This window comes from Delphinapterus leucas, chromosome 6 (assembly GCF_059928025.1).
Source record: "Delphinapterus leucas isolate spDelLeu-1000000601 "Yukka" chromosome 6, BTC_Dleu_Yukka2, whole genome shotgun sequence".
NCBI lineage: Eukaryota > Metazoa > Chordata > Mammalia > Artiodactyla > Monodontidae > Delphinapterus > Delphinapterus leucas.
In genome coordinates, this window is record NC_143134.1 from 118,095,302 (window position 1) to 118,108,639 (window position 13,338).

The window sequence follows — 13,338 nt, forward strand, 5'->3', positions numbered from 1 at the left end:
GATCCTGCAAGCCGTGTGGCATGGCAAAAAAAAAAAAAAAAGAAAAGATTATAAAACTGACTCATGCTGGGCTTCCCTGGTGGCGCAGTGGTTGAGAGTCTGCCTGCTGATCGATGCAGGGGACACGGGTTCGCGCCCCTGTCCGGGAAGATCCCACATGCCGCGGAGCGGCTGGGCCCGTGAGCCATGGCTGCTGAGCCTGCGCGTCCGGAGCCTGTGCTCCACAACGGGAGAGGCCACAACAGTGAGAGGCCCACGTACCGCAAAAAAAAAAAAAAAGTAACAGGAAAGTCAAAATGTCAAAATCTCAGAGCATCAGAAAAAAAAAAAAAAGACTGAAGCTAATTGTAGAAAAAACTAAGATGATGCAAAAAGAAAGAAAAATTGTCCCCAACGCCACCCTGTTCACATTTTGGTGAACATCCATCCAATGCCTCCTCTGCCTGTGGTTCTTATAAATGGCATCAACCTGCCCCTGCTGCTCTGTGTCAGTTCCACTCTGCCAGGCTCTTGGGCACATCAATGATCTGAAGCCTCAGGATTCATATCTGTAAAATGGGCACAATATTGGACCATCCCTCATAGGACTGTATGAATTAAATGAGTTGATCCACGTTAGATCAGCCCTGGCACGTACTAGCTTTCCACGTCCGTGAATTACATCTGTGTCTGCAAACTTTGTCGTAAGCCCCAGCTAAGCCTCCCAGTCCCAGAGAGTGAAGAATTCCTCCTGTGTGCTGACCATCTCCGTTCCTGGCAGCATTAGTCCTATACACTATTTATTGCCTGATTGTGTGACACAAACGAGCTTATTGACTCCCCCAGAGTAGCCCCAGGTGTGGGGCTGTAGCTTCTCCCGTTTCACCAGCGAGGCCGATGATTGTGGAGATCTGAAACTTTGGCGGCTGGCTCGACCTTACACCCTTGCCCATCCTTCCAAAGTGAGTGCCTTCTGTGGCATGTGCACATCTTTTGGAAGGCGGTCGTTGCTCAGTAACGAGCTGGTGTGAGACATTGCTGGGCGCCCCTGGTGTTGCATCCCTCCGGGACGTGCCCTGGGCGCCGCAGAGGTGTTTGGAGGTGGGCACAGGACACTTCCTGCCCCATTCTCTCCATGAGTGCTACTCAGGGATTGGCCTTGGCCCAGCCTTGGTGTGTCCCTCTTGCACAGGCCAGCTTGCCCCTGTGGGTCCAGTCCAGCTGCGTCTTGGGGCCTCTCCCAGGGCCAAAACAAGCTCTGCTTCTCCCCCCAGAGCCCCAAAGGCTTCCTGGAGAGCTACGAGGAGATGCTGAGCTACGCCCTGCGGCCGGAGACCTGGGCCACCACGCGGCTGGAGCTGGAGGGCCGAGGGGTGAGTTGTTTGTGCTGAGCCTCGGTGTCCTGGGGTTCCCCGCACCTGAGCTCCTTGAACCGGGTGGAGGTGCCTGTAGGAGCCCTGCCTTGATTCCGAGGCTCTGAGATGGCTCCATGGCTGCTAGAAGCCCCCATTCCTGCCCTGCCTGCCCCAGGCCCCTCCTCACACCGCCTGGTGTGCCTGCTCAGCCCGGTGTCCCCACCCGCTCTGCCCTCAGAGCACTGCTGCCCCCCGCAGGTGGTGTGCATGAGCTTCTTCGACATCGTGCTGGACTTCATCCTCATGGACGCCTTCGAGGACCTGGAAAACCCCCCGTCCTCGGTGCTTGCCGTCCTGAGGAACCGCTGGCTGTCAGACAGCTTCAAGGAGACGGTGCGTGGCCGCCCCACTCCCAGGCACACACACGCTCACGTGACCCTACGCGTGCGCCTGGGCACCAAGGCTGGCTCCCCACCCATCAGGGAGCAGTCACGCCACTGGGATGCTGCCTGCCGCTGTGATCCAGGGCTGCTGGGCACACCAGTCCCCTGCCCTGGAGAACTTCCCACAGGATCCCCTTGCTCTCCTCTGACCAGTGTAGCACGGAGGGACGTGCACTTCCCTTCTGCACTGTGGTTTCACTTAGGCAGTCTACTCATTTCTGAGCTGCCATTCATTCTGTTCCATTTGAATGCATTAAATAAGTTAAAATACGGGGGAAAAAAAGAAAAAAGAGGTACAGCAGGAGAGCATTGAGCACAGGGCCCCTGCAGGGCGGCCGTGCTGTGTGCCATGGGGGTGGTCTGGAGAGGGGTGGGGCTGGTCTTTTATAGGTGGTAACCATGGATCCCCACAATCACTGAGTGAAGTGGGGCTGCTGAGTCATGGCCATTTTACAGAGGAGGAATCTGAGGCCCAGAGAAGACTGGTGGCTAGTCCAGGGAGCTGCCCAGTAAGGGTTAGAGTCAGGATTCAGATTTAGGTGCGCCTGACTCCTAATTGAGGGCAGGGAGGCGACAGAGCTCAGACAGCCGTCCCTATCTCCCTGCTTGGGGTGGGATGAGCTGGGGGTAAGGGCCTGGTTCTGGACGGGGGGTGGCTAGCGGCTGCCGGCCGGCCTGTTAGTCGGACCCCCGGGGGTTCCCCTCTTTGATTTAGGCCCTGGCCACCGCTTGCTGGTCTGTCCTGAAAGCCAAGAGGAGGCTGCTGCTGGTGAGTGAGCTGACAGGGCCCCTGGGGAGCCCACGCGGGGGCCTTGGGTGTGGTGCCCAGCTCAGTTGACCCTGCATTTGGTGTGTGCTGGACCCTGGTCTAGGGGCAGGACGTGTGGGCTGGGCAGAGGAATGGGGCTCATGCAGGGAGGTCTTACTGAGCCCCCAGGCCCTGCTGCACCTTTTGGCCTTTGTCACAGCACCGGCCACCTGTCCTGCCATTACTGCTCCCTTGACCAGGAGGGCCTCAAAGGCACACATAGATCTGTTTCATCTTCCCACCCAGGGCTCAGCACAGAGCAGGCCACTGTGAAATGTCAAAGGAATCAAAAGCGGGAAAAGGGTGTCTTCAGAGGGAGGAAGGGCACGTGTAGAGCAGTGGTGGTTGGCTTGGTGGAGGCACCTCGGTGGGGCAGGATGCTCCCGGAGCAGGCAGAGCCTCCCTCCCGCCCATCGGGCTGCATTGTCTGCTCTCCCAGGCGGCGACTGGCTGCACTCTCCGGGCTGCTGCGACCCACTGTTCCCCTCTGGCAGCCCGGCTCTGCTGCCCAGCTCATACCAGCTGCCACTGCCACATGCTCTGGGCACTTCCTGTGCTGAGCGCACCCCGGGCCCCTCGTGCAGCCCTCACCACAGCCCCAAGGTTGCCCCTATTCTGCAGAGGTGAAAACCAGGGCTTCGAAAGCCCCAGTCATGGGAATTCCCTGGCGGTCCAGTGGTTAGGACTCGGCGCTTTCACTGCCAGGGCTTGGGTTCAGTCCCTAGTCGGGGAACTAAGATCCTGTGAGCCGCGTGGTGTGGCCAAAAAAACCCAAAAAGCCCCAGTCACCTGCCCGGCATCACCTAGCAAGGACAGTAATGAAGCCCCAGCTCTTAATACGACCCCAGGGCCTGGCTGCCTCACCCTGCCTGGGTCCCAGCCCTCAGCCTTGCCACCCTCCACAGGTGCCTGATGGCTTCATCTCCCATTTCTACTCCGTATCGGAGCACGTTAGCCCCGTCCTAGCCTTCGGCTTCCTCGGACCCAAGCCTCAGCTCTCTGAAGTCTGTGCTTTCTTTAAGGTAAACAGGGAGCTCCGTGTCTGAGAGCTTGTGCTCCTTCCACTGGGAGCCTGACCCGGGTGGGTCCAGAGGAAGCCCCGGGAGGGCAGGAGCTGAGGACAGAAAGGGCTGGGTCAGGGCTCCAGTGGTGAAGGAAGAGGCTTTGGGTGGCCCGGATGACCTCAGCGCGGGGGGTGCAGGGGCCCCGGCCCAGGACCAACGCCCGCCCTCTCCCCCAGCACCAGATCGTGCAGTACCTGAGGGACATGTTCGACCTGGACAATGTGCGCTACACATCGGTGCTGGCGCTGGCGGACGACATCCTCCAGCTGTCCCGGCGCCGCAGCGAGATCCTGCTCGGCTACCTGGGGGCGCCGGTGGCCAGCAGCATTGGCCTGAATGGTGTGCTGCCCCGAGATAATGGGCCCCCAGAGGAGCTGCAGTAGTGGTGGGTGTGGACCAGCAGGGGTGGCTGGCTGGTCCTCATTCACGTGGCTGATGGCAGAGAGAAGGCCTTGGGGTTGGCATTGGAGGCCTGGGTGTCTGGCCGTCAGCAGTGGCAGAGCCCAGGCCACGGTGGCCAAGGGTGCTCGCCCCTGACCTCGCCCCCACCCCAACCTCCATCACCTGGAATCCCCGAGGCCCAGGGGATAAACTTCCTCGGAGCGGCGTGGAGCCCCGAGGGGCCCGCCTCAGCTGTTCGTGGGAAAGCAGAGGCTGGACCAGTGGCCAGTGGGGCCTGAGGGGTTGTGAGGAGAATCAGGACAGGCAGAGATGGGATGCCCTGGGGGTGGGTGCCCAAAACCCCCTGCCACCCCAGGGCTGCTGAGTGGGGCTGGGAGGGTGGAGATGAAAGGGGGGGTGGCCGGGCGCTGCGGTGGAGGAACCTGGGCTGGACAGTCTCAGATCCAGGCATCTGTCCGGCCAGTCCTGACGGCCCGCTGCCACCCGAGAGATTGTGCTGCTCCAGAGATGGAGGGTGGGAGCCACAGAGTGTGGCCGGGGGGCACCTTGGTGGGCGGCGGGCCTGGGCCATCCAGAGGCGGGCCCGCTTTCCTTGCGCTCACGTCAGGGCGGGGACCAGGCCCTTGAACAAACCCAAGCACTGAACCGGGACAGCGTCCTCTGACATACCCTGGCCCTGCCAAAGGCCGTCACTTCTCCCACCTACCTCTGCCACCACCAAAGATGGAGGAGGTGGGGCTGGTCCCCTCGCCCCTGCCCTGCCCTCTGTGAGCCCGGAACTCCCCGGCTGGTGCTAGGCACTGAGCTGGAGGCTCTGACCACGGGTCACCAGGAGCAGGGCCCCTGGAGTGAGGGGGCCCAGGGGCCACATCAGGGGAGGTTAGAGGATGTAGGCGGCTGGACCAGCATCAGGACAAGAAACTTGCTTGGCACTTTGCCTTCAACTCGATGACAAATGCTCTCAAGCCGTGTAGAGCCCGCCTCCCCGCTGGTCCTGCAGAGGAAGGCCAGCCGGCATTTGTAGACTCACTTCTCTTACAGTGTTTTCACCTGAGGTGGGATGGGCTTTTTTATTTATTGCCTTAACACTTTATTTTGAGGTCGGCCCCTTTCCAGGTGGAGAGGCCTACAAGAGAAACAGACTCCTGGTTCTCCACACTCTGGAGTTGGGACTGGCTCAGACGGGCGGTGGGGGGGCACCCTCCCCTGAATGTCAAAGGGGTCTGGGGCGGGAGGTGGTCTGGCCCTTGGGGGCGGGAAGGAGGGGGGATGGGAGAGGGCCCACTATCTCTGAGCCCAGTCCCTCCCCCACGTGGTCCCTCCTGCCCCCCAGACTGTAGGACCGCTGTACACTAACTGTGCTTCTGGCTCCAAACCCACCTCTCTGGAGTCGCTGCCCTGGACAGAGCAGCCTCCTGGGTGGGAAGGACCTGGGCAGCCCCTCCCTTCTGACATTCCGTTCATTTGCACTTCCCCGCGCTGTGAATGTAATCTTGGGCCTGGGCCCCCGGCTGCTCTGACTTGCTCCCAGAAATGCTCACAGAAGTGGCATATTCATTTCGTCTTTGTTTACACGTCCATGCACTGCCTCTCGCACTTGATTTGTTGCAGCTTCCCACTTTTGTACGGTAGGGCGTGTGCACATTGACTCAGAGTCAAATAAATGATTTAATGATTTCCTTCCACACTGCCGTGCACGTGTGGCTGTTGCTTCCTGGGGGCCTGCTCTTTGGGGTGCAGTTTGGGGGAGGCTCCAGGAGGGCAAAGGTGGAAGGCAGCCTGGTGGGAGTTATGAGCCGCTCGGCAGCCTGCCAGGGCCACGTGGCCCTCGGGTGAAGGTGGGGAGGGTGCCACTGCAGCGCTTAAGGGCATAGATGTGGGTGGGGCAGCCTGGGAGTGGATCCTGCCCCGGCAGCATCTAGGTAAGGTCGCTTAGCTCAGGGGCCTCGATGTCAACAGCTCTTAAGATACAGGCAGGGGACCCGGCAGGGGTGCAGACTCAGCCTCTCAGTCACTGTAAATGGCTGAGTGGGTAAGAGCCAGAGGGGAGGGCTGGAGCAGGAATGCAGCAGATCTGAGCTTACCAGGTGTTCAGAAGTTTTCATGGGCGGTCAGACATCACAAAGTTTATTTGAAAGGTGCAGTAATCCCCTCTATGGGTGGGGGATACATTCCAAAACCCCCAGTGGAGGTCTGAAACCATGGGTAGTACTGAACGCTATATATTCTACGTTTTCTCCTATATACACATACCTATGATAAAGTTTATTTATTTATTTATTTATTTTTTGGCCACGCTGCGTGGCTTGTGGGATCTTAGCTCCCCCAACCAGGGACTGAACCCACACCCTCAGCAGTGAAAGCACGGAGTCCTAACCACTGGACCGCCAGGGAATTCCTAAAGTTTAATTTCTATAAATCAGGCACAGTAAGAGATCAATGACAAGAATAATGGAACAATTATAACAGTATACTGTAATAACAGTTACGTGAATATGGTCTGTCTCAAAATATTGTACAAATTTAATGCCTTTTCCATCTCAACTAATCACATCACACACTGGCTGTAACTTGCAGCTTGAGGTGCAACAGCAAAACTAGCACAAATTTCTTTTTCCTTCTTCATAATTTCATGGATAAAAGATTTGTTCTTACTGTAGATCTCAGCAACCTCAGTATGTGATTTTTTTCCTTTCCTAACTGAGTTGAAAACTTTCACTTAAAGGAAGCACCTGACAGCTTCTCTCTGTCATATCTGGATTGCCAGCATCGCTACTCTTGTGCTGGGTGACCATTTAGTAAAGTAAGGATTGCTCACACACAAGCACTGTGATACTGTGATAGTCATTCTGATAACCCAGATGGCTATTAAAGGGCAGGTAGTGCATACAGCATGAGTATGCCGGACAGAGGGATGATTCGCATCCCAGGGGACAGAGCAGGATGGCTTGAGATGGCACGAGATTTCATCATGCTACTCAGAACGGTGCGCAATTTAAAATTTATGAATTGTTTATTTCTGGAATTTTCCATGTAATATTTTCGGACCATGGTTGACTGAGGGTAAGTGCAGTCTCAGAAAGTAAAACTGGATAAGCAGGGACCACTGTACGTTTTAAAATTTTTCTGTGCTTTTGAAAATTTTAAATGTATAGAAAAGTTTCTCTAGTTGCAGCGAGCAGGGGCTACTCTTCGTTGCGGTGCGTGGGCTTCTCATTGCGGTGGCTTCTCTTGTTGCGGAGCACGGGATCTAGGTGCGCGGGCTTCCGTAGTTGTGGCTCGTGGGCTCTAGAGCACAGGCTCAGTAGTTGTGGCGCACGGGCTTAGTTGCTCCACGGCATGTGGGATCTTCCCGGACCAGGGCTCGAACCCGTGTCCCCTGCATTGGCAGGCGGATTCTCAACCACTGTGCCACCAGGGAAGCCCACTGATAGGGTTTTGATATGAGTCTGCAAGCAACTGATTTATTACAGTCTCTGTGCAGTGAAACCTCTCTGCTCATCTGTATTTGCAGCCGCTCCCCAGCGCTAGCATCACCGCCTCAACTCCACCTCAGATCATCAGGCATTAGATTCTCATAAGGAGTGCGCAACATAGATCCCTCGCATGCGCAGTTCACGGTAGGGTTCGTGCTCCTATGAGAATCTAATTCCGCCACTGATCTGACAGGCGATGGAGCTCAGGCGGTACTGCGAGCGACGGGGAGCAGCTGTAAAGACAGATGAAGCTTCACTCACTCGCCCGCCGCTCACCTCCCGCTGTGCAGCCCGGTTCCTAACAGGCCACGGACCGCTACCGGTCCATCGCCCAAGGGTTGGGGACCCCTGTTTTAGAGTATTTCCATCACCCCAAAAGACCCCTTATGCTCCACTGCAGTGAATCCCCCAGCCCCCAGGCTGCCACCAATTTACTTTCTCTCATGACTTGCCTTTTCCAGACATTTCCTGTAAGTGGAGTCACACAACATGTGATCTTTTGTGCTTGGCTTCTGTACATAGAATAATGTTTTGAGATTCATCCCTTTTATGGCATGTATCAGTATTTTATTTCTCTGTTGCTGAATAGCATTCCGCAAAGAGTTTTACCTCTTCTGTTTTGAATACCACTATGGACTCGTGGGTTATTATTTATTTGATATTTACAATCAGTTACAATCAGTTTTCTGATGTTCAGATGGTCACAAATTTTCCCAGTGGGAGCCCCTTTGAGCTGGCTCCTGGGTCCTTTTGCCACCCCCCCCCACCCTGAAATCAGTCTTCGAGAACTTCCTTTCTAGCATAACAAGTCCCAGGAAGCTCAGAATACCAGACACCAGGTCTGGGAAGGCCCTCAGGGGAATCCTGGCCCACTTATTTCTGTGGTGGCCGGTGGGCTGTTACAGTCACGGCCCCCACGAATCGTGCCTCTTGGAATCCATGTCCTTGTATAGGCCTCTCCCATAGCAGCTCTGACCTCGGCCACGTGACCTGCTTTGGCCAGTGGAACAAGAGTGACGTGATGCAAGCAGAGGCTTGGCGAGCTCTGGTGCACTGGGGTCGCCCTCTTGGAGAGTATTTACGGCCATGAAAACCTTGGCTCTTCTGCTGGAGGCCACGTGAAGGAGAACGCAGCACCCGGGCCAGCAGCCCCAGCTAAGGGTCAGATTTGAGGGAGGCCCCCTTGGACCACACAGGCCCAGTCGAGTCACCAGCTGCATGAGTGACCCAGCAGAATTGAGCCAGCCAAGTTGCAGATCTTGAACAATAAAATGGTGATGGTCTTAAGGCACTAGGTTTGGGACTGGCTTGTTACACAGCAGTATGTAACTGATGCCAGCCCCCTTGCTGATGAAAGGGGGAACTGAGAGTGGAGGATGACCGCCCCAGTGCATACAGCGGATACACAGCAGCCCCAGCGTGGACACGCATATCTCCTGAACCCGTAGGGCTTCTGCTGCATTGCCTGTGAGACTGATTCTCGTGCAGGCTGAGGGGGGTGTGGAGGGTAAGATCTCGTAGCGTCGTAGTGTCGTCTTTGGCCCAATCTGTGGTTCACATCATGTGCTCAGTAAACAGTGGTTTCGATTACAATATAAATGGCTCCCAGGGCGTGTATGCAAATGGGACAGGAGAGGTGAAGAAGGATCATCTGTCCACCAAGTATTTCCTGTGTGCCTACTGTGTGCCAAGCACTGCGCCAGGTGCTGCACAGGCAGCGGTGGAGGCTCCGGAGCCGGCTTGCACCCCATCTGCTAGCGAGAGCGGACTGTGCATCTCTTCCTAACTCCTTGTTCAGTACCATCACGATGGTGGCTGGCAAGTGGCCACAGGAGAGAGTATTTACACCATGGAAATCAGCACATGCCACAATCCAGGGGAGCTTGTGGCTTGGGAGACTGAGCCAGACAATGTGTCTCGAGGACTTGGCTCCACGGTGTTTGGAACGCTAGGCCCTGACTTCTAGAAGCCTCTATTCTAAGACACAGACAGTGAATGGCTCTTTTCAGAGGTTTTGAAGCCAAAACTGTCACTTCTACTTTGAGACCATTTGTCTTTCTTACTGGCATCTTTAGGATCCAGGAGTCCCACATCCTCTGTGGGAAGGACAGTTTCTCGATGGCAGCACCCTTGCTCCTCTCCGTCTTTCTCCCTTCATCCTTGATGCCCAGACGGACGTGGTCTGGCACCGCCTAGGAGCTCAAATAGTCCCGGAAGTGCATGAACAAACCTCTAATCTAGAGGGCGGCAGCTGACACATTTCGGGGAAACAGGCCCAGAGAGGGGAAGAGTTCTTTCCTAGGGACTTTGAGCGCATGCCAGGGTGGCTGGGGTGTGGTGCACAGAGTAAGACATTGTGCCTCTAATCCGGGGGCCGCACTGTCTGTGAACTCCCTTCCAGAGGAGAGGCCAAAGTGAAAGGCCTGCCCTGCCCGGGACAGCTGCGGCTTGTCTGAGGACTCCTCTGGGCAGTGGGAGGAGGCAGCCTGCAGTTTGGTTAATGGGATGCAGGGTGGTTCAGAACCTGGGCCTGCCCATCAGGCAGACCTGGATTCAAGTCGTGGCTCTGTCACACACTAGCCAGTTGACTTGGCAAACGGTGGGACGCTCAGAGCCTTACTGTCCTCAGCTATAAACTGGGTGCATTAAGAACTGCCTCCCAGGGCTTCCATGGTGGCGCAGTGGTTGAGAGTCCGCCTGCCGACGCAGGGGACACGGGTTCGTGCCCCGATCCGGGAGGATCCCACATGCCGCGGAGCGGCTGGGCCCGTGAGCCATGGCCGCTGAGCCTGCGCGTCCGGAAACTGTGCTCCGCAACAGGAGAGGCCACAGCAGTTAGAGGCCCGCGTACCGCAAAAAAAAAAAAAAAAAAAAAGAACTGCCTCCCAGGCTGTAGTGGAGCTAAGACGAGTGACTAAGGATGGAGCACCTCCCAGGATGCTCAGAGAGATACCAGGGGCATCACTGGTCCACCCCTCAGCTCAGGGAGGAGGCAGGTGGCTCCTTCAGCTTCCCATGGTTCCCCTCACAGCATTCATGCCTGCACAGCCCAGCTCCTCATCCACATGGCAGGTCTGTGCTGTCATCTCTCCCATCTCATGGGACCCTGCACTGGCTCCTAGGCACATCGCCATCGGAAAAGCATCCATTTGTACACCAAAGATCTGCACAAGGCTGTTCCTAGCAGCACCATTCCTAACACCCCAGACCTGGAAACACCCTGAAGTCCAGCAGAGTTGAGTGGAAGGACTTCCCTGGTGGCGCAGTGGTTAAGACTCCGCACTCCCGATGCAGGGGGCACGGGTTTGACCCCTGGTCGGGGAAGATCCCACAGGCCGTGTGGTGCGGCCAAAAAAAAAAAGAGTCGAGTTGAATGGAAAAGAAACCAATAAACATGGTGTGTTCACACCGTGGAACACTACGCAGGGAGAGTAGACGAATTAAAACTAGAGGCCGCAGCATGGATCTCACAAACACAATGCCGGGAAAGGAGCCACGCCCCAAAAGCACGTACTGTAGCATTTGGCTTATAGAAAGTACACAGATCAGACTAACCTAATGTATGGTGCTAGCAGATGGGATGGTGGTCACCCTGGGGTGATGAGAAGGGGTGTCAGGAGCTCCTGGGGCTCTGGTTCTCGATCTGAGGGCTGCTAACACAGGTGTGCTTAGTTTGTGAAACTTCATCAAGCTATACACATTTGATTTCTGGATTTTCCTGTATGAGTGTTATATTTTAATTTTTTTCAAAGGCAAAACCGAACCAAACGACAAAGTCACCTTTCAAGATCCCCTCTGTAGTCACCAAGAGTGGCCCTCCAAGTTTTGGGAGGCCAGGCCCCTCTCCCCCAGCACCTCACCTCTCCCTCTCTCTTGCTTATTTCATCCTGCGCTGTTCCCTCTGCCAGGAAAAGCCCACCCCAGCCAACTCCCTCACATTTTATAGTCCCTCACCCCGACACTTCCTCCAGAACCCTCTCCCTGAGGTGAGAGGATAGGCCTGGGTTTCAGGGACTTGGCTTCTCAAGCCTAACTGCTCATCCATGAAATGCCATCTAACCAGGGAGGGGCCATGCAGCCAGACGGGACGGCGTCCCTGTCCTAGGGAACTATTCTGGGAAACTCACAGCCCACTCCTCGCACCTCCTGCCTCTCAGCGGCTAATAATGGCAGTGCCTGAGGTAGCTGAGGGCAGGTGACAGTGAAATGGGGCCAGCTGACCCACACGAGCCCAGGCTGGGCCGGGTGGGAAGCTGAGTACAGTTGAGGGGTCCTGGGGGCCCTCCTGGCTCGCTGGTGGGTTCTGAGTCACCATCATCCCCCCAGTCCTTTCAGCCCCACCCATGGTACTCACTCCTGCTGCCTGGCTGGCTCACAGAGTCAGCGGAATTCTCTGCTGTGTTCTCACTTCTCATAAACACTTAGGCTATTTATCAGGCACTTGTTCTAGCATCGGCCTGGGCCAGTCTCCAATACATAACAGGCCCTGTCTTCATGCTGCCCAGGTCTTCTCCAGTTGTGGCTGCAACCACTTATATCAGAGCCGCAGGGGACATAAGAATGTAGACTCCAAGGCTGCAACCCAAGATCTACTGGATCAATCCAGGGCCCATTTTCTACAAGCTGGTCTCGGCGCTGCATGAATTCAGAGAACCATTGTTTACTGTTGAGAGACAGACAAGGAGCCAATTACTGTCCAGTGTGGTCAGTGCTGGGGTAGGAGAGGGGATGCAACTGGGATGCAACTGTGGGAGCCCAGTGGAGGCCCCTCTCCTGGCCATGGAAACCTCTAAGTGAGGACAGACACCTGAGACAGACTGGAACAGCATGTGAAAAGGCTCAACGACAGGAGGAGCCGGGCACTTTACCTGACTGTAAGCACTGCAATCTAGCCCAAGAGAGAGTGAGGGTGGGAGAGGGAGAGGTGGGTGGTAAGGTGTGGCTATTTATGCAAGGCCTGTAGGACAATGAGAGGAATGTTTTGGGAAAACTGAGGTATAGGTGGAAAACCCGCCTCTTGTTTAAAATGCTCCCAAGATGCCTCATTAAGCAGCATAAATGGGATTGAATCAATAAATCTGTGTTAACTGAATGAAATGAGGGACGGAGTCTTTTAATTTCAATTACGCCTCCACTCGACATCAGTTAAGCTTCCATAAAGCATTCAGGGGGCCGACTGTGAGCCCCGACCCGGGAGTTCCTTCCCCCATCCCACCCCCAACCTTTAATGGAAAGGTTGTCAGTTTTGTGTGACTTGCTCCGTTGCCAGTCAGTAAAGGGCAAAGGAAAATAAGTCCCCTCTGGGTCTCTGGCCTCAGTTAACTCATAACTAAAAGTAGGTGAGTTCAGACTCCATAGTGCCGAGGTTGCCTCCCCGCTTCGAGCATGCACTCTGACAGGAGCTCAAGTCCTCTCGACCCCGGGCTGGCTCCCGGTATCGAGGAAGCCTTCACTCGGTACACGTCCCCACCAAACCAAAGCTCCCACCAACGTTCAACACGCCCCCCAAGCTAGCGGGTGATTGGCCCGCCCTGCCCACACCGCGAGCCGGCCTCACCTTCTGATTGGCTGTTCTACTCTCTGTTGTGTGCTGAAGTCCTCCTTTTCTATGATTGGTTAGCCACCTACCTGCGCTCGTCCCGGATTGGGCGCCGTCTTGGCCGGCTCGCAGGCTCCTAGGGGCCCTGCTTCCTGATTCGCCGCTCGGGCCTGCCCCACGGCCTGCACGGTGAATGGCTGCGCCGCTACCTGTATCGGCCTCCGATTGGGTGCGCGGCACCTCCCCCGGCGTGATAGGTCAGGACCACCGCC

At 56.0% G+C, this 13,338-nt stretch overlaps 1 protein-coding gene across 1 annotated transcript in view; it reads left to right on the top strand.

Moving 5' to 3' along the window:
- Positions 1-5,738, top strand: part of MIGA2 (mitoguardin 2) — a 28,362-nt gene extending 22,624 nt beyond the window's left edge. Inside the window, exons 12-16 of the mRNA XM_022578498.2 lie at positions 1,254-1,352; positions 1,593-1,727; positions 2,493-2,546; positions 3,491-3,607; positions 3,826-5,738. Of these exons, the coding sequence (XP_022434206.1) occupies positions 1,254-1,352; positions 1,593-1,727; positions 2,493-2,546; positions 3,491-3,607; positions 3,826-4,032 (612 nt within the window). The 3' untranslated portion in view covers positions 4,033-5,738. The remainder of the gene's footprint in view (positions 1-1,253; positions 1,353-1,592; positions 1,728-2,492; positions 2,547-3,490; positions 3,608-3,825) is intronic.
- Positions 5,739-13,338: the final 7,600 nt, after the last annotated feature.